The sequence below is a fragment of the Calypte anna genome, chromosome Z (genome assembly GCF_003957555.1).
Source record: "Calypte anna isolate BGI_N300 chromosome Z, bCalAnn1_v1.p, whole genome shotgun sequence".
Lineage (NCBI taxonomy): Eukaryota > Metazoa > Chordata > Aves > Apodiformes > Trochilidae > Calypte > Calypte anna.
This window is the reverse complement of record NC_044274.1, coordinates 20,935,404-20,961,022: the sequence shown is the minus strand read 5'-3', so window position 1 is coordinate 20,961,022 and position 25,619 is coordinate 20,935,404. Positions and strand designations below refer to the sequence as shown.

General features: G+C 38.8%; 1 protein-coding gene across 4 annotated transcripts in view; it reads right to left on the bottom strand.

Annotated features, from left to right (window-relative positions):
- ZSWIM6 (zinc finger SWIM-type containing 6) overlaps positions 1-25,619 on the bottom strand; it is a 120,668-nt gene that overhangs the window by 12,092 nt on the left and 82,957 nt on the right. For 2 of the 4 annotated variants that reach the window (XM_030467537.1, XM_030467539.1), the window contains exons 5-12: positions 19,314-19,493; positions 17,535-17,711; positions 17,111-17,257; positions 16,243-16,389; positions 13,816-14,076; positions 10,368-10,503; positions 5,745-5,902; positions 5,059-5,222 (exon numbers count right to left, since the gene is read on the bottom strand). In XM_030467537.1, coding sequence (XP_030323397.1) covers positions 5,059-5,222; positions 5,745-5,902; positions 10,368-10,503; positions 13,816-14,076; positions 16,243-16,389; positions 17,111-17,257; positions 17,535-17,711; positions 19,314-19,493 — 1,370 coding nt within the window. The remainder of the gene's footprint in view (positions 1-5,058; positions 5,223-5,744; positions 5,903-10,367; positions 10,504-13,815; positions 14,077-16,242; positions 16,390-17,110; positions 17,258-17,534; positions 17,712-19,313; positions 19,494-25,619) is intronic. The other 2 variants (XM_030467540.1, XM_030467538.1) reach the window with 2 other exon arrangements.

Below are 25,619 nucleotides of genomic sequence, written 5' to 3'. Positions count from 1 at the left end.
TATTCCCATGTACCGGTAGTGACAGCCCATATGGGAGAGACTGGAAAAGATGTAATTTGGCACTTTCAACAGGCCTTCTCTATGCTTAGTGTTCCACAACAGATAAAAACTGACAATAGGCTAGCATATGTTTCAAAGAGAGTGCAAACGTTTTTTGTTGTGTGGGGGGCTACTCATGTTACAGGCATTCCTCATTCTCCAAAAGGACAAGCGATAGTTGAGCGTGCAAATGGCACAATGAAACATCAGCTTCAAAAACAAAAAGGGGGAAATGTTTGGGGAAACACCCCAGTCACACCTGGACAAAGCAACTATGTTCTTAATGTTTTCTCTTATAGGGATAATTCTGCCCTTTCCCTTCCTTCTCTATTACAACAATTCTTTTTCTTTGATGCAAAAATGGTATTCAGGTGTTTGTTAAGGACCTGATCACAGTCCAATGGGCTGGACCACAGCAACTAATGACCTGGAGAAGGGGATATGTTTATGTTTCCACAGATGCCATCTGCCAATGGGTTCCTGCAGGGTGCACCCTGCTCTTTGCTCTCAGCAATCCCGCTCTCAGAAACCTGACAGAGATGCTGCAGAGCCCGCATCGGCTGATGCCATTAAACAGTCAGAACATAAGGGTGACACTAGCTAAAGGTTTGAATCAGTCTTCTGTGCCTCTACGGCAAATCCAGAACATCCATTTCATACCTGTTTAGTGGGTGTTCCATTAATGAATTATACTAATCTTGCTGCAAATGTGAGGTTACATCAGTCTTTGCCTAGGGATTGTGGAAATGCAATTAATTTTACAAAAATTTTGTCGATTGGTATGACCGGTTGCTGGTCGCCCCAGTTGATCTCAGGAAACAGAAATGTTAGAAAGTCTAGTGATGCCCGCATGCTTGTATTTTAACTATACACCAGGGGGCAATAACCTGGAGGGAAATGAAATGGGGATTATGGATGTCACACCTAGATCCCCTTTCTACCGGAATCATACTTTTTGGTTCAACATGACGGATAACAATACACACAATAATGTATTTTCAGCAAGAACATTGACCCCTGGAAGTTTTCTCATCTGCGGTGATTGTGCTTGGCCAAGGCTTCCTTCGCTAATGATGTCCCTGTGCCCTTGGATGACTCACCCTGATGACTCCAAAGGTAGCCATGATATTAAACCATACTCAACTACATCACCATCGTCAGAGATTGTCCTCTGACTGTAGTGATAATGTAGATTTATGGAATAAAGGAGAAGTCACAGCAGCCAGCTTATTTTTACCACAAGCAGCTGCAGCTAAAGCTCTGACACAATTAAATAGATTAGCTTGTTGGTTAGAAAAACAGTAATGTGACAGCAAAAGTGTTGAATGAGCTTGCTACTGATTCAGTATTAGAGATGCTATGCTACAAAACAGAGCTGCAATTCATTTTTTGCAATTAGCACATGGACATGGGTATGAGGATCTTGATGGAATGTGTTGTATGAATTTAACTGATAATTCTAATTCTATTCATAAAAGTATACAGCAGCTGATTGAGCAAACAAATAAGATTCAAGAAGACAGTGGATTTTTTGGGTTAGAACAGTGGTTGGGACAATGGAGACCCGGAGGATGGGTAACATCCTTGATAAGAACAGGGTTGTTACTTTGACTTGTTGTTTTAGTTGTCCTGTTAATACTGCTATGTTTGTTTAGTTGGCCACAAAGGGCCCTGCAGAAAACTATTCAGGTAGTTTTTGTGGCACAAATACAAAAAGGGGGAATTGTTGGGAATGGCAGTGGGTCTGTCAGTCACCTGGCACTGATCAGCGAAGAAATCAACTCTAAAAAGATCCCCACATACTCTTGAGATAAGGAAGTCATGTACTCTTAAGTTTGCAGTGAACAACTTTAGGAAGCTGGCAACCACAGTGGCCAGATGGGGTGGTTGGTTGATGTCATCCAATGAAACTGTTGGAGGCAATTTTTTGACCAATCATATAACGACACGCTGATAGCTAAGAGTATATAAAGGTGTGTGCTCTGAGCAACAAAGTTGGAACTGCTTAGACTGTTAAGTGAGTACATGTTGCTTTGTCAACAGCAACACTTGAGAGTGCAATTATCTGTCCCATTCTCTTCAAAGGGAAGGAGACTAGGTGATCTCCTGTATAGATGCAGGAGGCTAACAACTTTTAGAAGTTGAAACTAATAGAAGTTTCAAATAGAAGGCTAACACTTTTCAAATAGAAGGCTAACACTTTTTCCAGTACCCATGTTTATTTTTCAGCTTCCCCCAGGCAGAGTAAATCCAAGGAAAATACAGGGTTCTGGACTGAACCTTGTTACTTGTGATGGACAGAAGGAGCTAAAAAAACCCAAACCAACAACACAGAACGAATGACAACTCTGAAAGTCTTCTCCAAATATCTCCCTCACTGTGGTGGCCTGCAAAAGCACCAGTAATCACAAGAGCCTTCGGCACATTTAGTGGGCATAAAGGCAGTTCCAGTGTAGACAGGCTCAACCCAAGAGCAAAATACAATAGCATATCTAGTTTCTTGATATGGAAGTTTCCCCAGTGAATTATTCTAGAATTAGGTTCTTCATTTGATTAAACTGACAAGCTGAGAATAGCAAGAGGATACTTTGGTCATGATAAAAATCCGTAAGGATGTCAAATAAAGCATGTGTTGATGCCTTGACCAAGGAGAAGCTCAAGTTAATCTATATGGTAGCACAAGCAGCCAAATAACTATATTGCTTCTTCTCTATATATTTATTGAGCTATCTCTTCCTAAAAGGGAGTTCCACATCTGATCAAGATATAGCCAAGATCTGTCCTAGCAACAGAAGAGACCTCCTCAACTAATCAAGAAATCTGAAAATTATGAAAGGCTGCTGGGAATTACATAGGTTGGCTTTCAGATAAACTCTTTCCCACAGAATAATGTGGATATTTGTATTTATGGACCTTTATAAGAACTTTCCATAGGAATAAATGATCTCGCTCCCCATGAAAGATACAAGAAATGGCAAACCAATCCTTAGCTCACCAATGTGACACATCATTGTCAGGCACATAGTAAAGAGGCTTGTTTATTTATTTATTCATTCACTCACAGGTTTTTGGGAAATGGTACCACTTGCCAAATACTAATCCAGTGATTACCTGCACTAACTTGCTCAGTAGCTTTACCACAAGTACCTGTTTACATTTTTGTGGTAGTATTTACTTGCACTCATTTAGCATGCAACAGACAAACAGAGGAAGAGAAGGCCCTCCTGTACCTTCAGATCTTACAGCATCTGTGCCATGGAGGTTCTGAATTTCCTTCTCATACACCTCATACATTTGAAATGCTCCACACCCATCTAGTCATTCTGAAGACCTTTGTCCACAGCCAGTTAAAAAGACTTCCCTCTGCAGAGTCATGTAACACATGCTGCCACTCTAAATGATTACAAAATCTGTGTAAGAGGCTTTTCTGCCACAGGGATTCCAGTGATAGTTGTAAAATTGTATTAGTCTCAGCTCAACCAGGCCAACTTGACACTACTGTACCAGAGGCAGAATAGTATAGCTCTGAGGACACTGCTGTGTAGTTTACCATGTGGGAGGAGAAAGAGTTTCTAGGGCACTTAAGTGCTCTAAGTAGTTAGGACGCTAGACAGTGAACACAGAAAATCTAATTGCCATTAAGTCTAGCAGGCGGGAAAGAGGGAGTCACCTGTAGGGCACTAAAGACATTGCTGACACTAAGATTTTTGCAGGAAAAGTGTTATTGTGGAAATCTACACAGCTGTGAGTCACTACCAGAAAGCTGCTATACACTTTCCTTCTGGGGAGCAAACAACCTTTGAGATTCTTAAAATGGCTTTGTAACCTTGGAACAGAACCATGGACAGGTTTTACACTAGTTTGTTGAAAACCCTGTGACTGAGCAAGAAGAATGGGTTCATGGTATTTTTTTTTCACAAGATCTCACTGAAGACATTCTGTTGACACAACCAACCACAATGGGGTATCTGTGAACACAGTGATACCCTGTATGTGCTGCAACCACTGAATAATACTTAGTGAATGCTTGACGAGACACACAGGTCAAAAAAGTTCTTTCAAGTAAACAAAACTTAAGGCAGAAACATATCAAGATATAAAAGAAGAAGCAGATTTCCACAGCAACCATGGAAATATGAAAGGCTAAGAAAGCACACACAATCTCAGATTTCTGAAGCCTTTAGCTTCTAAACATCTAGAATGAGAAAACAGTACCTATCTCAGGCATGAGAAGCAACTGGGATAATATCTTTTCCCCTGAAGTCTTTGGAGCTTCTTTCACTGAAGCAAAGTAATAAATAGTTTTCTGATCTTTGCAAGCTGCTTTTGAAGAACTCCCTGATGAGGGATGAGTTTTCTTTTTGTTAAAGTAAACTGTGTAAACTCCAAGATTTATCAATGTCAGCTACTCCAGATACATACAACTTCTCTGTCTCCTTTTAGCTTGCAAAATCTCTCCTAAGAGCCTGAAAACTGATCTAAGATGCTTGTACACCTCTGAGTCTGAAGCCTATGACAATCCCACAGCTTGTGGAGTATAGGATTTTGATAAAGTGACAGGGTTGCTGTCAGCACAGAAACAGGCCGTTATCGTAGACCTTGACTTTCACTAGTAATTTAAAAAGCACATAACAATTCTCATTATGGGTAAGGAAGGGAAGGAATAGTAAAAAAGCCTGTAAAGCCATGCAGAAAATACAGTGCTTTTCTGGCAAGAAGAGTAATTTTGCTCTCTAGCCAGTGCTTTCTCTATATATACTCCTGAAGCCATTGCACTGGTCATCTCTCATCCATCAACAGAAGTGTGCCATACAGCCAACCACTGAATGGCACAAAGGCGCTGCATATACCTATTACCTGTGTTTCCTCATCTATCAAAATTTGTATCAGAAAACAAAACCTAAAACCACCAGACAGAGCCCGTAGAGGTTACAGTCCTCAATGCTTCAAATCTACTCCACCACAAACACTATGTAATATTCCTTTCTTCTACTGTAATATAGCGAGTGAGGGAAATACCTGAAGGCCCAACTCCAGAGAAACTTTGAGAAGAGTGATGTCTGGCAAGCTGTCCATGAGTGTTGCTATTTTAAATGCATCCTGGGCAAGTTTGAAGATGTGTGATGAGGAGTGGATATTTTTCTGGATGGATTCTAATACTGTTTCCAATTTCCGAACATCACCTGTAAGGTGTAAACATAATCACCAGAATGGAACAAGTTCCCAAAACATACAGAGATGCATTATAATCGAACCTGCCACTGCTATGCAATAGTATGATGCTTCAGATATATGCACCTTTTTTTAAAGAAAGCTTCCATATATGAATGAAAGACACAAGACAGCACTAAGGCCTCCAGTGCCTGATGGTGTTAGTGAAATCCATGGCCAAAAGTCATCCTGATTTGTGGATTTTCAAAGTAATTAATCCACCTCTGCATCTTATAGTCTATATCATGTGTGATGTAAACAATAATGTCTCATCAATGTCTCATCAGCCTCAACTCCAGTTCATCTGGCTACCATCTAGCTAGCTTAACTATTTTGCTAGAAAATTATGTGACAGGTTTAAGCCAGTGGTTGCACTCATTTCAAGCTCCCGTCAGACTACAATTTGTATTCCTAAATACAAGTTTATAATCTGTTTACCCCATCCAATATTAAAAGCATGCACTTAGTTGAGTACACAACTTATAGGAATGTACCTTTGGCTGCTGTAAGCATGGTTGATGCCAGCTCACACTGCTGGGATTCGATATGACTTAGGGTGAACCAGCGGGGATACCTGTTTGGAACAACTGATGCAATGTGGTGCGGGCGGGACAGGTCTCCTGAAGGAGCTGTAGATTCCAATACTAGCAACCTGAAATAAGGAAGAAATACTCTTTCATTAAATCATTATTACACTAGGTTACTCATGTGTGAAACCAAAGCTGCAAAAACACTTGACCTAGTTTACGAAATGTGCCTTTTTGGTTATATAAAAGGACTGGAAAACCACTTCTCTTCTTGAGAAATCTTAACACTCCATTTGCCAAACTTGCCTACATCAGCGGACATCTGCAGGAATTCACAGGATAATTAAGCCACTCATTAGGAAGGCAGCAGAAACTTTCTGTATCACGTACTGCTGAAGTTTTACTCCCTGCCTTGTTTCAGTCTTTAAACCGTAGTCTCAGGAAGGAAAGTGGAGTTAGACCTTCACTGTACTGAGAACACTTAAATATTTTTCAATAGTTGCAATACTAGCTTCAAATATGTATGTGCCATGTAAGGGAGCAATATACTCAACAAGTTGCTTGGATTTTGACCTTGCAATAAATTACAGCGTGAACTTGTGTCCAAAAAGGACATTTTTATGTTCAACTATGACTCATTTTTCAAATCCTTAAACTTAAGCCTATCAATATCTCAAAATGCTCAACAGTCTGACATTAGGGCCCTTTTTAGAGTGACAGAGGAATTTTTCTTGAAAGTCACATTTCAGACTCCATTTTCTAATCCTGATGCAAAAAATTTTCTTGAGTATACAGCAATCTACAACAGTATCGTCCACTAAGGAGTATTCATACTTAAAAAATATCAATTAGTGTGTTCATTGTTGACTACAAGACAAGTAATGGACCACAACAGAGGCTCAGCTGGTGGTCCTTACAACACACTTGATAGACCAGTAATTAGACACATCATAAATGTCAATGCTAATAACTAGAAGAGATCAAAAATAGGTCGATTATTATTATTCAATAAAATTAAGAAGTTTCAGGACCTGAATGGTTAGTGAGACATAAAATGATAGTAACGAGACAACATCCAGAACAAAAGCCTTTCTCATGCTTAATCTCTTGAATTGTTTCTACCAGTATCCAGATGTAAGTGATTTTCCAGCAAGAAGTCAACTGGTATAACAAAGAAAATTGGGTATCTTTTGTCAATAAAATTGTCACTACTGAATATTGAAAATCCAAGGCATTGTGATTCTTCACAGAAATTTCTCTTATGGAACAAGTAAGACAGTTTTAAATTCCATAGATTTTCTCTAGGTTCCCAAAGAATAGGAGTTATATTTTAAGAATTCCCTGACAAAGTTAATTTTGAATATATGAAAGAGTATCTAGCATGCACATATAAATACAACACATTACATAAAAAAACTATCAGCCGGCTATATTAACATATTCAGACACATGTATGTGCATATTAATATGAATTAAAAACCATTCACCTTTGATTTGTTTCAAGAGTGAAATCTCTTCCCTGGTACTGAGACACCTCTTTAAATACCTTTATATACATAACAGTAAAATACGTAAAAATCCTCAGCTGTTTTTTTCCAAGCATAGAGAGTGAGCAGGGGAAGAGATGCATTATTAGATTGTTCCAAAAAACAGTAAAAATACCAACTACCCAGTGCAAAAAGGGATTGCTAGGCTATAAATAACAATAAACAGACAGAGCATGAAAGAAAGAGGCTGTTTTGAGGAAATCTTTTTTCACTCTGAATTTAATTTTCAGCTTTTATGTTCTTTTGCTGTGAAAAGAAATGCTATTGTAAATTGGTGGCTTGCAATTTTGGTAAGATTAAGGAACATCAGAACAAGTGCAAGCAGATTTAGCATTCCTCACTTTTTTTCCCTCCCCTTTCAATCAATTATTTACCCTGGTTTTAGCAAAGCTAAAACACCATTAGATTAAACATCACCTTTAACGTCTGGTTCCCAAAGCGTGGGTGAAATTCAGGCTTAACAAGGGATCAGCCAAACTACGCCAAAACATTCCGAACTAAACATTCAAGTTCAGATTCCAAGTGAGCAATCAACTAGGTCACTGCAGATACACATTCTCCAAGGCTCTGCTCCATGTATCTCAGTGCTGCCAGCAGAAAATATAGACAGAAATGACTACCAAGGAGAGCACAAATGTGGCCTTGCAGGCCTGAGATGTACACATGAAAGGCTTTATGGTCTCAGCTTACATTGATTTCATGCTGAGTGCTCCACAGACTCTATTTTACTTCTAAAAGCATGAGCAACAGTACAGATTTCAATGCAGCACCTTTACTAATTTCCACATGGCATTTTTGTCCGTGCCACAGCCATTTCCTCCCTGCCACAGAAGAAAAGACACAGGTTTTCCTCTTCTGAGACACTCTACATCACAGCCTTGAGACAGGCATTCAGTCCTCATGTCTGCTTTCTTCTTGCCCCACCAAGGCAGTACCAAGTTGCTTTTTAATTTGATTTGTACAGGGAGTTCTTTTGACACTGAACTATAATTTTGGTCTGAATGGAAAGAGTAACCAACCTTCTTCAGATGAATATGAGAAGTGCTAAGAAATGCAGAGACATTTCTGTGGACTGCTATCAAATTATGGAAAGATTAATTACTGTCTTGGACTGAACTCTCATCTGCCTATAGAAAGGGCTATGGAGAACAGCTCTGATTATGCTGATGCCTTCAGTGATTTTACCAAATGAAAATAGACAGACAACTCTCTCACACGCCACTCTGTTTGAAAAGTAACTTTTTTGGCTGAGATAATAGCTTCATACAACAAGAAGGCTGTAGCCCTCCAAATGTAACTGGAAATGTAATTGTTTGGATCTTTCAATGTCTTGCTTGTTTTTCTAGTTGAGAATTGAAACATCTAGAAAAGAAATTTTCAATTATGACTGGTTTCTAGGAAAAACATATATCCTTGTTCAAAAGGAATGACATGCTGCCATCATATTCACTAAAGCTTTCAGTGCACTTTGCAAAGCTGTGTATGGATGTCTATTCCAGTCTTTCAGCTTGATTTTCAGTAGTGTAGTTCAAGGAGAAAAACTCCACACAAACATCCCTGAGTAGTAACTAAAAAAAAATCCACACCAGAACACCAAACAAACTCACCCACCATTTTGTACTATCTTGCTGATTTAACATGACTGGGGATATTGATGCACATAACTTGCACCACTAGAACAGGAGTGTACTTAGATGGGCCAGACAGCTTTCTCATCATATGTTTGAATGCTTTCAATAGGTCATCACTTTTGCCCGCTCAGTCTATTCCTAAAATGCTAACCATGCACAGCAAGTATGCAAAGTCACTCTTCATATTTGTCTTTCCTTAACATCTATAATTAGATGCTTTTGAAGGCAAAAAACCAAACAAACCCAAAAGGATTATGCAGGCCTTTCAGCTAACTTCATAGCAGCTACGTTTTGTTCTTTTGCATGACCTCCCTCCCATTTAGTCCTTTGAACACAATTATTTTTGCCCTCTTTATGTTTCCAGAAAAACTAGCTCCACAAATCTCCAAACCAATAAGACAACCTAACTGATGAAATCTAATACTACTTATGTAGATAGTGTGTCCTTCAATTACTGTGCAATCATTCTTGACAAAAACAATCAGGAAAACCCAACACTTTTTTTTTAAAAAATCTGGGATTTAATTGCCCTTAGTATTCAGTTATGACTAGCCTTTGTCAACCATCAACTAAAAGATTCTTGACAGTAACCAGATTGTTCTACGAATTCTACAAATTTCTTCCCTGGATTTTATGTGGCCAATAGATTTATCATTGATCACTGGTTAATGATAAACTGAAACTTCCCTCACAAGGCTTGTCTTAGCCACCTTTACCAGCCTGGCTTGCCTTGAGATAAAGCAAGAACACACTGAGCACACCCTGCAAAACTTTTTTTCCTGATTACTGAAGACAAATGGGATGCAGGTCAGACATTTTATCATCATGTAATCGACTCCATTTATATCTCAACATTCATTCAGACTTGGGAAAGACTGCTTCATTACAATGCACAAGAAAAAGGTTCTGGCTCAGACTACATTGTATGGTTTCAAGCCCATCATTGACAGCTGATTTAGGAAGAAGGCCAGCAGAACAAATAGTCCCACCAAGGCTAAGAAGGAGATGAGCCTGAGACTGCTGGTGGGAAGTCCATTTTGTAGTTTTCTCACCAATACCATGACGCACAACCACACAGGTTAGAGAACACATTTGCTAAAGCTGTCATTGTTTAACACAAAACCACAAGGCCCAAGAATGGGATTCTAGAAGCATTTGTACTAGACAATGCTATTTTACAGCTGTAGGTAAACCATACACTGATAAATTATTATACTGTAGTTACTACAGATACCAATTGTTTTTACAAATTACATAATCAAAGTTATTTCTCCTTGAAGGGAGGAATGCTTAAAAAAAAAAAAGAAAAAGAAAAAAAAAAGAAAAAAGAGAGATGAAGGCTTTTTAAGAAGCTTTTTTGCCTTTTCCTAATTGCTACTTGTGCTCTTTCTAGACAGCTCATGAATACATACCGCATGGCTCTCAGTGCACTTTTGTATGCCAATTCAGCATCATGAGGTAGGAGAGAAGTGAAGAGATACTTGGCAAATGTGTGCATTGGGACACTCTCTCGATGGATGACTTCACCCAACCCACTATATGGTCCAGCTGCAGGAAAGAGAAAGAGAATGTCAGTCTTTATGTACTGATAAAACCAAACTTCTGGACTATTAAAACATAGAATAGAATCATAGAATCATAGAATCAGCTCAGTTGGAAGGGACCTCTGAGATCATCAAGTCCAACCCATGCTCCACTACCGCCACGGTTACTAGACCATGGCACTAAGTGCCACATCCAGTCTCTTTTTAAATATCTCCAGGGATGGAGAATCCATTACTTCCCTGGGTTAGAACTGGAATTCACAGACAGTTCGCTGTACAAAAGGTAAAGATATATTGCTGTTTCCTGTGAAATATATCATACATGTATCACATATAAGCATTGTACGTATAAGTACATTAAACACCATATTTTCCTAGAGACAAGATGTAAGCACACTACCAGTGCACATACAAATGAGAGAACAGTTCCAGTCCTCCACGGGGCTCATTCAGCAAGGATACAGTATAGAAAAGTTGAAAGTGATAATCCTAGCTTTGCCTCCACATACTTACACTGGACACCTAAATCCCTGTACACCCTGTTGGTGTGTGACTGTTGCATCACAAATCCACCAGAAAATGAAAAAAATATTGGCTATAGTAAAAAAATGCCTGTCTTTAATTGAAGTTACATGATCAATCACCACAGCAGCACCTGAACCCTAATAATGTCTCACCTGACATAAGGCATCCAAACGACCCTTTGGTCTGGATTTTATCTGCATGAAACACCAAATCCGATATTGCACCAAAGCTGGTTTTGTTAGTCCACTGTAGCCACAGAATCTCAAAAATCCTATTTGTTGTGGGAAAATTATTCCCATTATTAAGGCAATGGATTGGTCTCACTCTCAGCACAGCCAGTGTTGTATTTCAACTTCATAGCAGCAGCAGCAGGATGGGCAACAACAAGAAAGTGAAATGAAAAAATTTCCTTGCTGAGTTCTGAATGCTCAAAGTGTGTACAAATCCCGTTTTAAAATTTGTCCTGCAACCTTGACACTGCTACTCCTCTTAACAGGAAAACTATGCCTAAGAGTTTTTTACTTCACTGACTAGAGGCTCAGGCATTTAAAGTTGCAAGACACAGAGTAAGAATGATACATTAAGTATTACTTGACTGGTATTGCATAGATAGCAGCCACCAGTCCTAGAAGTTATTACTGCTAATTCTACCAAAGATTCCAACACATCAGACTCAGACTGATGGATGATGATGTGAGCACATTTCTTTGCTGCAGAGTCACATGTCATTTAAACTTCTTTCAGCAGTGGTTCAAAGTAACATGGCCTGACTCTAAAATGATGCAGACAAGGAGACAAGGAGAGTAGATGACAAACAGCCAAACTGCTTCAGCAGTGTTTTTCTGACTGGTGTATTAGAATAATAAGCAAAAATAAAATTCACTAGGCATTTTAGCTCCACAGGAGGGCATTTCTGAAGATGGGAGCTAATTACAAAGGAAATGTCAATGAAGTTTTAGTAGGATACAGTGTGTCTCAATTATTTAAAATGAAGTTGAAAGCCATTCAAAACTAGTTGGCCTTTCTTCAGTGAAAGAAACTATTTCATGTATGTTTGCCAGCTGGCAGTCTAGTCAGAAGCTCAGTTAGGACACAAATACACTGATTATTTGAAAATGTATTCTGCCATTAACAAAGCAGTCAAGTAAAAAATGAGGACAGCTCCTGCCAAGCAGTCTTACATTCTGCTTTCGCATGCAGTCAAATGGTAGTTACATACAGCATGCATTAATAGCATAATTTGCATTAATAGCATAGAAATCAGCTTAATATTGGATTAAGCTTTTTTTATTATATCTACAGGACTTTAACTATAAAAACATAATTGATATGATTAGCATCTTAAATCACTGCACAGTTTTTCCTCCATAAGGTAGCAGTTTCTGCCTCAGCTGGACTAAATTGAAGCTAGTGAAGGAAAACCAGATTTCTTAGCACACACTAATGAAGACCATTGTTGCATACCGCTGACCATAGCAAATTTTTATGTTGTTATGTTAGCAGATTTCCTCTTACTCCAAGAAAACATAAAAGAACTATAGTGATTAAAGTACTAACCTAGAAGTATCAGAGAACATTTCAGAGAAATCCTGCCTTTTCCTCATAAAGCATCCTTAACAGTAAACAAATGCTGCAAATGTATTTAATAATCCACAGGAATCCCTCTATGGTTAATATGGTTAATAGCTGGATCTAGTGAGTAGCTGTTCTTGTCCAAAGGCCATAAAGCAGCAGTACAGCCATGTCATAATGGAAACTGGTGGTGCAGTTTCTCTGCAGCTTCTAATAGCACCATCAGTAGTTACTTTAAGACTTTAAGGGTCTGGGCAAAAATGACTGAAAGACCCTAGACATCATCGTGCACCTCTTCCATTTAAGAGGAAGTTTCACAAGACAAATGTCTTACATAAAATAAGCAAAACTAGACTGCTGTGTAAGAGACTTCACAACTCACCTAGAGCAGTGCCACATGCCCCACCATCCCTTCAGCAAGACCTCAAAATCTGAACTATGCCTTTGGCTATCTGGCTCCTTCCATTAAAAAAACAACAAACTAGAAAGACAGCCTCAGAACCCATGAGACTACTCTCTGAATATGACACTTAAGTGCTATATGTTAAGCCCTTTTAAAAGCTATGTACGCAATACTTTGTAGAGGTTTTATTGCAACACATCAGCTAATTCCCAAACACACACTGTTGGTTTTGGTCAAAATCTAGTTACAAGATCAGGCTTTAAGCCTCAATATTTGACCACACTTTTCAATTTTCATTTATGATAAAAACCTCAGAGACAAGTAATTTTCCAAATTGCTACAAATAAAACATTACAATTCTGTCCCAGCAATTCTATGTGAATTTTCTGAGCTCTTCCCATGGGTAAAACTCTTCTGAGATTTACAGAAGTCCCTTTTCCAGGATACAAGGAACATGTATTATTTTGCTACCTGAGAACAATTGATGATAACTGATGTCTATATTATTTAATTTTGACCGTGGATTTTATAATAAGGATACTGAAATTATGACAAACAACAAATCTAAAGAATAAAATTCAAACAAAACTAAGCAAAAGGCTTATTGGTCAATTAGGTATGTTATCGCTACAGTCTTGGGAAAGCTGAAGTATGCTTGAGTTTCATAAGAAGTCATTAATAAAATTTTGCTAGTATTCTACATAAAAAACCAAAACATCCTAAGTATATAAGGCAGTTTTCACAGGAACACTGGTTCTGTGTGCTTGTATAAGTTAAGACAGTTTAAAGAAGCAGTTAGCATCTACATTGAGCTACCTTCAAGTAAGAAGACTGCTTGTTTTCGAAAAATCTTCACCAGAGTATCATCCAATTCAATTTCTTGTAGCTTAGAAATGAGCTGTTCCTCATTTCGACAAACTTTCTCTTGTGCATACAAGCCATCTGGCATTATTCTTTGCTGGCCCAGACCTATCAATGCTACTTCCACAGCCAGTGTTAAATAAGATTCCCCTTCTTCTAAGAACTTGTGTGCAGGCAGGTGCTGGTACTCCAGAGATTTATATTGCCCCATGTTCTCTGTAAGGGGTGACATAGAAAGAAAAATACATGAGCAAATAATTCTTACCTATATATATGGTTATATATAATGCTATATATAAAAACATACATAAAAATGCTAAATATAAAAATACATATACTTCCTCTGTTAGTATTAATTTTTCAAATTATTTTAATTACTCTGGCAATCTCAAAATACAATGATCTGACCTAAATTATCCCATCCAATTCCACATGGCAGAAATACATGAAACAATGGGATTTTAAATAACCCACTCAGGTCAAAAGAAGTTTTTATTTTTAAATTGCACAGTTCAGAGAAATGGAGTTTATCCAGCTTTGTGCTAATGAGGCCAAAATTGGAAGGTAATATTTAAATTTTTTTCTCTACTCATTTTTCTGCCTTCTTAAAGCCTTGATATGTAAGATGAAGGAAAAGGTGCATGTATACCTGCATAGATTTCAGCTGCTAGCACTCTTTTCAGGATTTTTTATTGATCACAGTTGTATTTATGATAAAAAATGTTTATTGGTAACACTAGAAGTCCCACTTTTAGTAAAAATTTTATGTGTAAATTCTAGATAGACCAAGGCACAAACTGCTTTAAAGAGTACTACTCATTCATTTGGCACTTTGCAGACACAACTTATGACAAAACACTATTCCAGCCTGTAGCAGTTTGGGGACATAGAATTATAATGGACATATGTAAGAAGATGGACAACTGCAGCAAATAAGAGGGCTGAATACATTTGGTAAATTGCATATGCATGTGTAGGAAGAAGTTACTTTTCAGCACACTCTTTTTATAATGGGGTTGTTTTGGCTGGGTTTTGTGTTGGTTACTTTTTTAATAGTTGCAACGAATTTCATTCCCAATCACTTAATTAAAAGTTCTTCCAGAACTGGTGGATATGGGATAAGAAGTTTATTGAAGAAAATCTAATTATCAGAAGGAGTTTTGAGGAAAAGCCACCACAGCATTGTGGGTGTGCACATAAAAGAGCTGTAAGTAGAGGGATGAATCCAGTTTCTGTCCACACAGGTGGTTATAGAAGTTACTGCAGAGGTGGAAAGAAACTGAGAGTGAGGAATTGATCAATTAAGATCCTGGGAAGCAAATACTGAAATTGAAATAGGCATACACATTCTATTCTATATTATGTATTAATACTGCAACACTATCTTCTATTTTGTATTATATATAACCATGCGTGTTATGAATTTTAAGTGTTTTGTCATCAATTTGAAGCATTATCTACACTTGTAACTAAGAAGTGCAGTTATACTCTGGGCTGCAATAGGAAGAGTGTTGCCAGGAGGTCACGAGGGCTGTTCCTCCCCCTCTGCTTAGCACTGCTGAGCCCACACCTGGAGTACTAGGTCCAGCTGTGGGCTCCCCAGTACACGGACATACTGGAGCAGATCCAGCAAGGGGCCAAAAATATAATTAAAGGACTGCAGCATCTCTCACATAATGAGTGACAGGTGGGATTATTCAGCCTGGAAAAGAGAAGGCTCAGGAGAGTCTTACCAAAATGTATAAATATCTGATGGGAGAATGTAAAGAAGACAGTGCCAGACTCTTCTCAGTGGTATCCTGTGACAGGACAAGAGGCAATGGGCACAAACTGAAATACAGGAAATTCCATCGGAGCATAAGAAAACACTTTTTTTTTTTTTATTGTGAGGTTGGTTCAACACTGCAAGATGTTGCCCAAAGAGGCTGTACAGTGTTTGTTCTTGGAATTATTCAAAACCCAACTGGACACAGTCCAACGCAATCTGCTCTGGGTGACTCTGCTTTGAGCAGAGAAGGAAGACTAGATCATCTCCAGAGGTGCCTTCCAATCTCAGCAACACTGTGATCCTGGGACAAACTGCAGTTTCTAAGAAAGAGGAAAGGGAAATGTATGTGGAGAGGGCTGCTGCTATGAAGTCTTACTTTGTTTTAATTCAAATGTGAAATATGGAATTTCTTCCAGAATGAATAACTGGTAATATTTTAAGTGCTTTCATATTTTACATTAAACACTTTCTCTCCCTTGTGTTTTCTTAAGGAATGCAATGAGTTCTAATACTATAAAAACACTGGCTTTAAAGTTGATTCAGAAAGGCAAGATAGAAAAATGCCTCTGGTAAATGAAAACGAAGACAAGATTGCTTCCTTTACTTGGCCTTACCCATGAAGTCTGAGAATCCATGGAAGCTCTCATCATCAACTCTGCAGGCTTCCATCAGGCTACTGAAGAGGGTGCCAATGGGGTCCAAAGGGTGTCCCACCCAACCTTCAAGATTTGTTATTGAGGTTACTCCTCTGTGGAGAAGTTCTACAACCGAAAAGGTGGAGAGAGGGAAAGAGAGTGCATGTTAGCCCATCAAAACAATTATAAAGTATAACTGACTAAAATGCTCTCAGTACTTAATTCAAAGTATTTCCAGTAGCTTCTGCTTAGAAGAAAATAGTATCTTTCAGAATGAATTCATTGACCTTTGAACATGTTAAGAGAAGAAAAAAAGAAAAAGAATTAAAGCCATATTATTTTGAGTCCTAGCAAAGCATATTCTGGCTCAAAAACTTGAACTGCAATATCTTTTTAAATATCTTGATACTAGTAAAACTCTTCTGAAAAGGGCTGCTCAAAAATTACAGTGAAGGCTTTTTTTGGTAAAATACTCAAAAGAGTTGCCTCACTTAAAAAGATGGAACACCATTTTTACATTTTAAATTAATCTGATGGCACTGAAATAATTTGATATTCTAAATTATGCTCCAATATCATAAATAATATATGAGCCTATCCTGCACCTAAGTATTTACTGAAGTAATAAGTTCAGGATGACATCTTTAAAAAAAAAAAAAAGAGTTTAAATGAGGTATACAAGAAAAACTTGTCCTCTAGGTGGGTCACCACCATGATCATTTGGACTAAAGAGTTAAGAGTCACCTCTTCCGCTTTAGTTTCAAAATTGGTTTTCTCATGCAATGCTCCAGTCTGTTGTTATTGCCACCTTGCACATGCTTTGCCCTTCTCTCTTCCCCACATTTACCTTTCTTCTGAGACCGGAACATTTCGAGCTGTTTCTCCTGCTGCCTTCTTAATGTATTAACAATAGCTATTGCTAGTCTCAGTGCTTCTCGTGGGTATCCATGAGATCGTAATGCATCCACCCTCGCGCAGGCTGTAGGAACATGTTCTAAAATGGAGATAATAATTGAGGGAGAGCAATGCTTCCATGTTGGCAATAGCCTGTTTTGCTAGATTACTCAAAAGGACTTCCTTGTTTGGTTTTTTTGTTTTTAAAGCTATGCAAGAGATACTTAAAGAACTACTTCTGAGCTAGCATTTCAAGGAAGCCTCTGTTCTTTTAGTCAGGCTTTTTATCCATCACCCCACCATCCCCACAAAATAATGCCACAGAAAAGGAACAAAGCAGCAAGTCATGGAAATGTCTTTCCGGTTTAGCCACTTACCATTCCAGAGGGGCCACCCATGAGAGTCAAAGAGTGAGTTTTCAGTGTTGTCATGGTAACAGTAGTTGGAGTACAGGTCACTGCTGATAATGTGCTGTAAGTGGCTATCCTGCCAGTGCAGGTCACACGCCTCAATGGCTCGAGTGAACACCGTCCGATGTGGCCTGTTCGATGAATCTGTCATTTTCACAATTTCAGAAAGCTGCATCAGCTTTTACTCATTCATAAGTGAATCAGTCATTCACAGTATTCTTGTCCTCTGCCTATTCCCCACCCCCAATGAACGACAGCATGCCTTGACCACTTCTGCACCCAGCAGCCCACAGGGACATTTTGCATCCCATTACTACCCAAAACCTCAGTGTGTGCCATCCACTTTGCACTCAAGAGAGTGATCTACAAAACCAACATGGCTGATGCTAAACAGCACCTTGCAGAGGAAACCTAGGGATGAAAGACATGCAATAGCACTTACAGAATTGCCCTGAAAATAAAATAGGAAGTATATGGCACAAAGCTACTCAAACATCCCCACCTTCTCTTCTCCTCAGATGCAGAGCTGCCAGGATGAGGGACAGATAAACATCGCATGAAAGATTTAGTTTTTTCTTTGAGAAGCGACATTAACTAAGCACTTGTACAATTTATTTTTGTCATAAACATATACAAATACTGCAAAGACAGTGAGGTACTGAGGGCATGGGACTGACAAAATCCTAACTGGACATCTCCCTATGGCAAAACTGCTCTGTTGACATGGCACTGTGTCTATCAATGTTGAGATGCTATGTCAAAGTTACCACTAGATTGCCCAGGCTGGACCGAACTTCAAAAGATATAGGAAGTATAACACCTCCATAGGGAGTTACAGGAGTTACATGCTAAATGAATTTCTGTCCCTGGCTAGCGGTGAGATTTAAAAATTAATCAAGCCTATTTCCTTCAGACACAGTTTTCCAAGAAAAAACAAAGCAAGGAAACACCTATCTAAGCCCAAATCTGACACCCACCAAACATTTAATTTGAACTTTATGTATGAAATGCCTATCAAAATACTGAGGACTTTGAGGATTGCGGGTTTTTTTCTCAGGGTAAATATCCTGCATCTTCTCCAGTTATTAGCAAAGTACACATCTTTGCTTGAAGAAGACTGGACAAGACTTCTGTCAAATTTAGTAATCACATTTTAGATTAGGGAGACTATCAAGTGAGAAAAGACACCTCCTCAAACAAAGCTATGTTGCATCTGTACACACCCCCAGCACATGGCAGGTTGGATCTTCACATACGGAACATATCCCACAGATAGCTGCCTCACACACTCAAGTTTAATGCCGTTGTAACAGATGTATCTTTAAATAGGTATCAAAGGTTTTGTAATTGCGGACAAACAAAAACCCCAACATCAGAAGAAGCACAAGGTCATGGTCAAGCAAAGAAATGGGCTTTTACATGACATACTTCAAAGGCATGCAACACTGAGAAGCACTAAGTGAAAATTTAGAAGACCGTCTCTCTGAAAACACTGAAGCCCCAGCACAAAAAAATCCCACCCCAAAACAACCAAACAAAACCCCCCAAACAAACAAACTGCAACAAAGAAACAACAACATAACTACACCTTTTTATCCTTTCTGCAAGGGTAAAATAATTTTGGTTGATCAGTCCTCAACATGAAAGTTACTTGTCCCAGGAAAGAGTGATGAATTCTGCAAGCTTAGAGTATATAAAATAGAGGTTATATTATATGTTGCAGTCAGTACATATGTTTAGGCTCACCTTGGTTAGCATTTGCACCCTGTGGCAAAGCATTGGTTAAACTGGGCAGCTCATTTCCATGGTTTCCATCTTCCCAGGGACAAACATCCACACTGTTCCATTTTTTCAGCTGTTTTAGCCAACTGGCCTTCTGCTCCAACTTGCAGTGGGGATTTAAGACTATACACATCCACAGAGCACCTGATTTTAAAAAAATTGCTAAATTACGTTTTCTATTAAAAATGCAGCACCCAATGACTCATTGCAAATTTCTATACTGAAACACTTTTCCCCTCAAAGTATAAACTGTTTGCTTCCTAACTACACCTAACACCTGGTAGACTGAATTCGTGGTGCAGGATATAGAGCTGGTATGTCTCATCTGAAGTAGCTCAAAGACGGTACCAATCCAATCTTCTTAATTAAAAGGTATTAAGATGTCTTCTGTGTTAGATAATCCAGAGTTCAAAATCTGTGGCTCATCAGACAAGAACATCAGTCAAAAGCAAACAAGAACTCGCATAAAGCTACACCAGGAAATGACCCAAGTTTTTCTTCTGATTTTTGTACCAAAAGTGAATGTTGGTTTGTATCAACAAGAACTACACATCTTTGAGCCTCACATTACAGAAACAAAAGAAGAGCATTAGTAAGACATGTATTTTGTAAACATATATTTCCATACTAGGAACCCAGCAGAAGTACTGTTGGTTGCATTATTCATTGCTAAACACTATCTGGGTCTCACAGATTAAGCAAATACTGGTTTTCTGCAAACTACTAGAAATAAAGCATTTTTACTGCTGTTATTTCAGTAATGTGGTTACACTAGAAAATTTATTTTTCACTTCCTGTTTATGAATCTTAAAGGGAAAGCTAATTTGCACTGCCATTTTCACATATACCATCACTTTGGAACCTTCTAAGACTATATAACATGGCATACATAAATACATCAGCCTCTGCCAGCAACTTTTCAAATAGATGGATTTTTCACTAAATCAGCTGTCTCTTCACCAGAGTGAATGTTGACAGAAGCATGAAGACATCTGAAAGTAATGTTCAGTAACAGTTCATTTGCTCATTAACAACATGCCTTGCAAGATATTTAAACTACGTAACCTTCATTGCAGGCTGGCAAAAACCAAAAGGAACAGAAATACAACTGGTTCTTCTAGGTTAATAAAATTCTCACATTCAATTATTCTTTTGCTAATTAAGAATCCCAAATGGATACCCAGAGCAGAGGCCATTACATTACATGACATTAATTTCTAAAGTAACTTCACATGTTGGTATGCTACAGCACAGGAGCTAGTGGAAACACATCTGGATCCTTAAGGTTGCAAGTACCCTGCTATTCAGACCAATATTGAATGGGGAAGTAACATAAAAGAAATATGGACCCCAGAACAAAATATGATACGATTCACTGCAGAACACCAGAGAGACATTACACTACTGAATATTCTCACTGCACAGTAGAGCAAGTATTTTAAGTACCGGAAACTTGCCATGGGAGAGAATAAGGCCAATACTATTTTTAAAACCTCCTTTTAAAATCAAATAATATGACTTTCTATAGACATGTAAACACAATTCACTCTCCAAAGACAATCAAATTATAATTGGTCCTTATGATTAAGCAACAATGCATTTAGCACTTCCCAAGAGACAATGACTATTTCTTGCAATCTGCAGAACAAAGAAGAAGATGAGGCATACTAGAAAGCCCCACAGGATAGTTAGATTGGACTTGCTTATTTCTTTCCAAAATCGAGTATCACTTGAGGACAGTAAGAAGACACTGTATCTCTCAGTATCTATCAGAAAAAGGCAATTCAGTACTTTGTAACCAGATTCCCACTGTTTTCAGACTGAAGAGAAAGCCAAGTGGAATACCTAATTGCATATGTCAAGTGTTCCAACCACCCAGCAAGATGGAACATACAGTACTCATTGCATCATGCCTCTACAAAATGAGTGGTCTTTTGTTTTTCGACATCTCAGAAACACCACTAGAGGCACAGTAATTCACTTTCCTTCTAAAGAAGCTCCACTGTGTTCATGGTACATATAAGAGGCAGGAGAGAGAAAAATAGCCCAAGTATCAAAAATCCTTTAAAAACTTCTGTGATTTAAAGAGAGAAACTATGTCAAGCATAACTACATTGTTGGCAGCAATTGTCTCAGAAAGCCAGGCTATTTTTATGCAAAAAAAGCACAAAGACAAGTGTGTTTCTAATACACTCCACACAAATCACTTAAAGTTTCAATAGTGCCCAGTTGCACCCTGCTCTCACTGACTTCAAGGCGAGCTGCATTTATATTCTAAGATCTTTCACAGCTTCCTAATTCTCTGCAGGAAGAGAAGTGTGAGACATAACTCTCCCACAAGAAGAGAAGGAAGAAAGAGCCCCAGGCTCAGCTCCTCTGGTGTGACAAAGGCTGCCATCTGGGAGAAGGATGCATAATGCCAATGACTCCACAGTCCAGCCTATCTGGTTTCTAGGTGGTTTTGGCTGGGGTTTTTTTTGTGTGTATGTTTTCTTTTTCTCTTCTCCCCCCACCCCAGCATATGTGCATTTGCCTGTATTCATATTTCTTCCTCCTCCTGCTCCCTCAGCACTTCCCCCCTCCCCTGACATCTGCTCCATTCTGGCTCATTCTATTCACTGCTTCGCATCCTGCCCTTAGCATTGACAAACTTTTGCCCAGATTTTAACCACATGCCAAGTGTAAAGAGCCTGGAGGATATTCTTCCTATTTCACTCTGATGCTGCTCAGGGGAAGCACCCCTGAGCTGCCCCGTAAGTGCCACCACCAACCCGAGGATTTACGTGACCTAAACCAAGAGATTCTTTATTTTCTGCCTAATGGTTCCCATACAGAGACACTGCTGATTACACTTACCCCTTACTACAGATAAGACTTACGGAAAAATGAACAGCAGCTACTTGTAATTGAAGGTATCTGGGTATCTAAATCTATTTAGAGACCTCAGCCTGGAAACTGCTGTTGGCAATAGGCTACACTCAAAAGAAATTTCCTAATATATAACCCTGGCATTATCAAGTTTATCCAGTTGACTAGCTTTAATAATGTCACCAATGGCCACCTGCAACATGAACAAACGTGTCATTAAATAAAAACAACCAAAACACAAAACCCCCACAAATAAACCCAAGAACAAAACTCTGAGAATGTGCTTGTGTTTATGTATTCTGTTCTTCCCTCTAAGTTCTGATTTGGATCCCTTGATGGTGACCTCAGTCTTTCCAGTACAAAAATCCTCACAGCACAGTGGCAAAATGGTAACAACACTATATACAAAAATCCCACATTCCTCACCTCCTCCAACCCCCTCCCCTCCAAAGATAATTGGAAAATAAGACACATTGTGTCTGCAATTTGGTATTTATTGCACAAGAGAATGAATATTAGAACTGTCACACTGAAGTAAGGAATTGCATATTTTAGAATCATAGAATTGCTCAGGCTGGAAAAGACCTTCAAGATCAAAGACCAACCTTGTCCTAACCCTATTACTCTCTTTCTGATGACCCACCTCTAAACCACATCTCCAGACACCACATCCAGGCAATTTTTAAACACACTGAGAAATGGAGACTCAACCACCCCCCTGGGGAGCCTGTTCCAGTATTTAACAACCCTTTCAGTAAAGAAGTTTCTCCTGATATCTAACCTAAATCTCCCCTGGCACAACTTGAAGCCATTTCCCCTTGTCCTGTTATTTGTTACCAGTGAGAAGAGACCAACCACCCTCTCACTACAACCTCCTTTCAGGTGTTTGTAAAGACTGATAAAGTCTCCCCTCTGCCTTTGCTTCCTGACTATACAGCACCAACACTTTCAGTTGCTCCTCATAAGGAATGTTTTCCAAACCCTTCACTGGCTTTGTTTCCCTATTTTGGAATTGCTCCAACACCTCAAAGTCCTTTTTTTGTAATGAGGTGCCCAAAACTGAACACAGTACTCAAAGAGGGGCCTCACCTGTGCTGAGTACGGGGGCAGGATTACTTCCCTCGTACTGCTAGTCACACAGTTTCTGATACAAGCCAGAATGCCACTGGCCTTCTTGGCCACCCAGGCACGTTGCCGGCTCATATTCAGTCAAATGTCAATCAAGATACCAAGGTCCTTTTGGTTCAGCACAAATCCTCTTGACCTGAGAAAAGACAGCTTTGCTAAAACAAGCCCTCCTTCAGAAAATGTGCAATTGTCATTAATCTTCAGTGTGCCTCATACAATTAAAAAAAAAAAAAAAAAGGGGGTTGAACTACTGTTTTACACAATACATGCCTTCTCTGCACATACTGCCTTCCTGTGACTGTGAGGGTGACAGGGCACTGGAAGAGGCTGCCCAGGTTGTGGAGTCTCCATCCCTGGAGACATTCAAAGCCCATCTGGACGCGCTCCTGTGTGATCTGCTATAGGTGACCCTGCTTTGGCAGGGGGGGTTGGACTAAATGATCTTTTGAGGTCCCTTCCAACCCCTTTCTATGATTCTGTGATAATATGGGAACATCAGTACTTTTGTGTTTCTCAGTACACATCCATACCTTTCAATTCATGAAGGAAAGACAATATGCCTTTGCACTGATAAGGATGTAAATATGCAAACTGAAAAACATTAGGAAGTACTCATTCACTGCTAAAATTACACATCCTGTGTATGCATATACTCATGAAGCCAAAATGGCAAGAAACACACACAGATTCTCCCAAGATATTAAGCATTCCTGGTTTTCATAAAGCCCATTGTATTTTACTCTTGTAAAAAATGGAAAGTAAATGGGAAGGTGGTGATAGAAAACTTCCTATAGCTGAAGATCCAGTACACAATTCTGTTTGACTGCTTTATTAGTCTTCCTAAGAAATTTGCTTTTCCTAGATGTAATATGCTGCCTTGTCAGGGCTGCTGCATAGCTAAGCTTCAGTTAGCATTTCCTCATTTACAATACCTGCATAATCAATGGCTGAGACTTGGCCTTTGGTTTGGAATTTTATGTTAAATATACTTAAAATCATTCTATTCATTTGCAAAAATAGAACATGGAAGAAACAGATACACATCTATGATATTTTCTTTGCCCTTTCCAGTAATGCCCATCTCTCTCTTACAAAAGAGTATTAAAAAACCAAACTACCAGGTTAGTAGCACCTGATCATGTCAAAGAAATTTGAGACAGTAATCAAGATCAACAGAAAAAACAGCTTCAGGACTTGTTACTCACTTGCCACTGCCTTGGTTGAACCAAATCAATTCTGTTACAATAGTACCATTTTCCAGTTATCAAAAGTACAAGAATACTAGCAGACAGAATCTATGACCCCTTTAAAATAGAAATCAGCGAAGGATTTTAAAGTGGTTTACATCTGCTTTTTAAATACATACACACTTTCACTGGGATGCCACTTCAAAACATCAAATAAGGTAGTGTATGGCATTTATTGCTTCTGAATGAGACAGATACGTGCCTTCAAAATGATGGGCAAAGCCACATCCGTCCTCCAGGCACAGAGGGATCTCCATTAGAACAAAGCATAACCAGAAGTCCCACTGGAGAAGGCTCCAATTGAACAGTTACTTTTATGAAATAGTAAAGATAGGCAAAGCACTTCAGTGCTGTTCTCTCCTCAGTAAGAACCCTGAGGACAAGTACTCTTCTGCATTCAGCTGGATCCAACTTGCAATTTTATTCATAAAAACAAGTCCTGCATTAATGCATTCTGGTTTGTCTGTGCATAGCTCAGAAAAAAACAGCCTTCCTATGGGTGCTGTATTTCTTGGAGAACAGAATCTCTCATTTTGCTCTAATTTATTCTATTACTGAATTGAACTTTGATGTATTGGTCTTGACAAGTGCTTCATGCTGATTGTATTGTGTATGATAATACAATCACTCCCCATGAATTTCAAACTAGCTGGCTGAATAATGCAATAGATTAAACGCAGCACTGATATCAGAGGGAATCATTGCCCTTCTGTACACACATTAGAGGGACTGGAGGTGTAACAGACAGAAAAAAAAAAAAGTGTAATTCTGTAAATTTCTCTTTCTCTCTTGATGAATACTGCTTCTCCAAGTGTGTATGCATTTGGTTGAAAGTAAATTAATATTTACACATTAAGACTATTCTAAGCAAGCATCAACTACATGGCCTTACCTGCTTCTCATGTTTTCAAATTTCAGCACAATAAAAAAGGGAACTAAGGATGACATCTGTCATTTTGCATCATTCCATTGTTCTGGGTTATGTCTTTCTGAATGTGTCTTAAAACTGCTGCAATTTTTGACACTC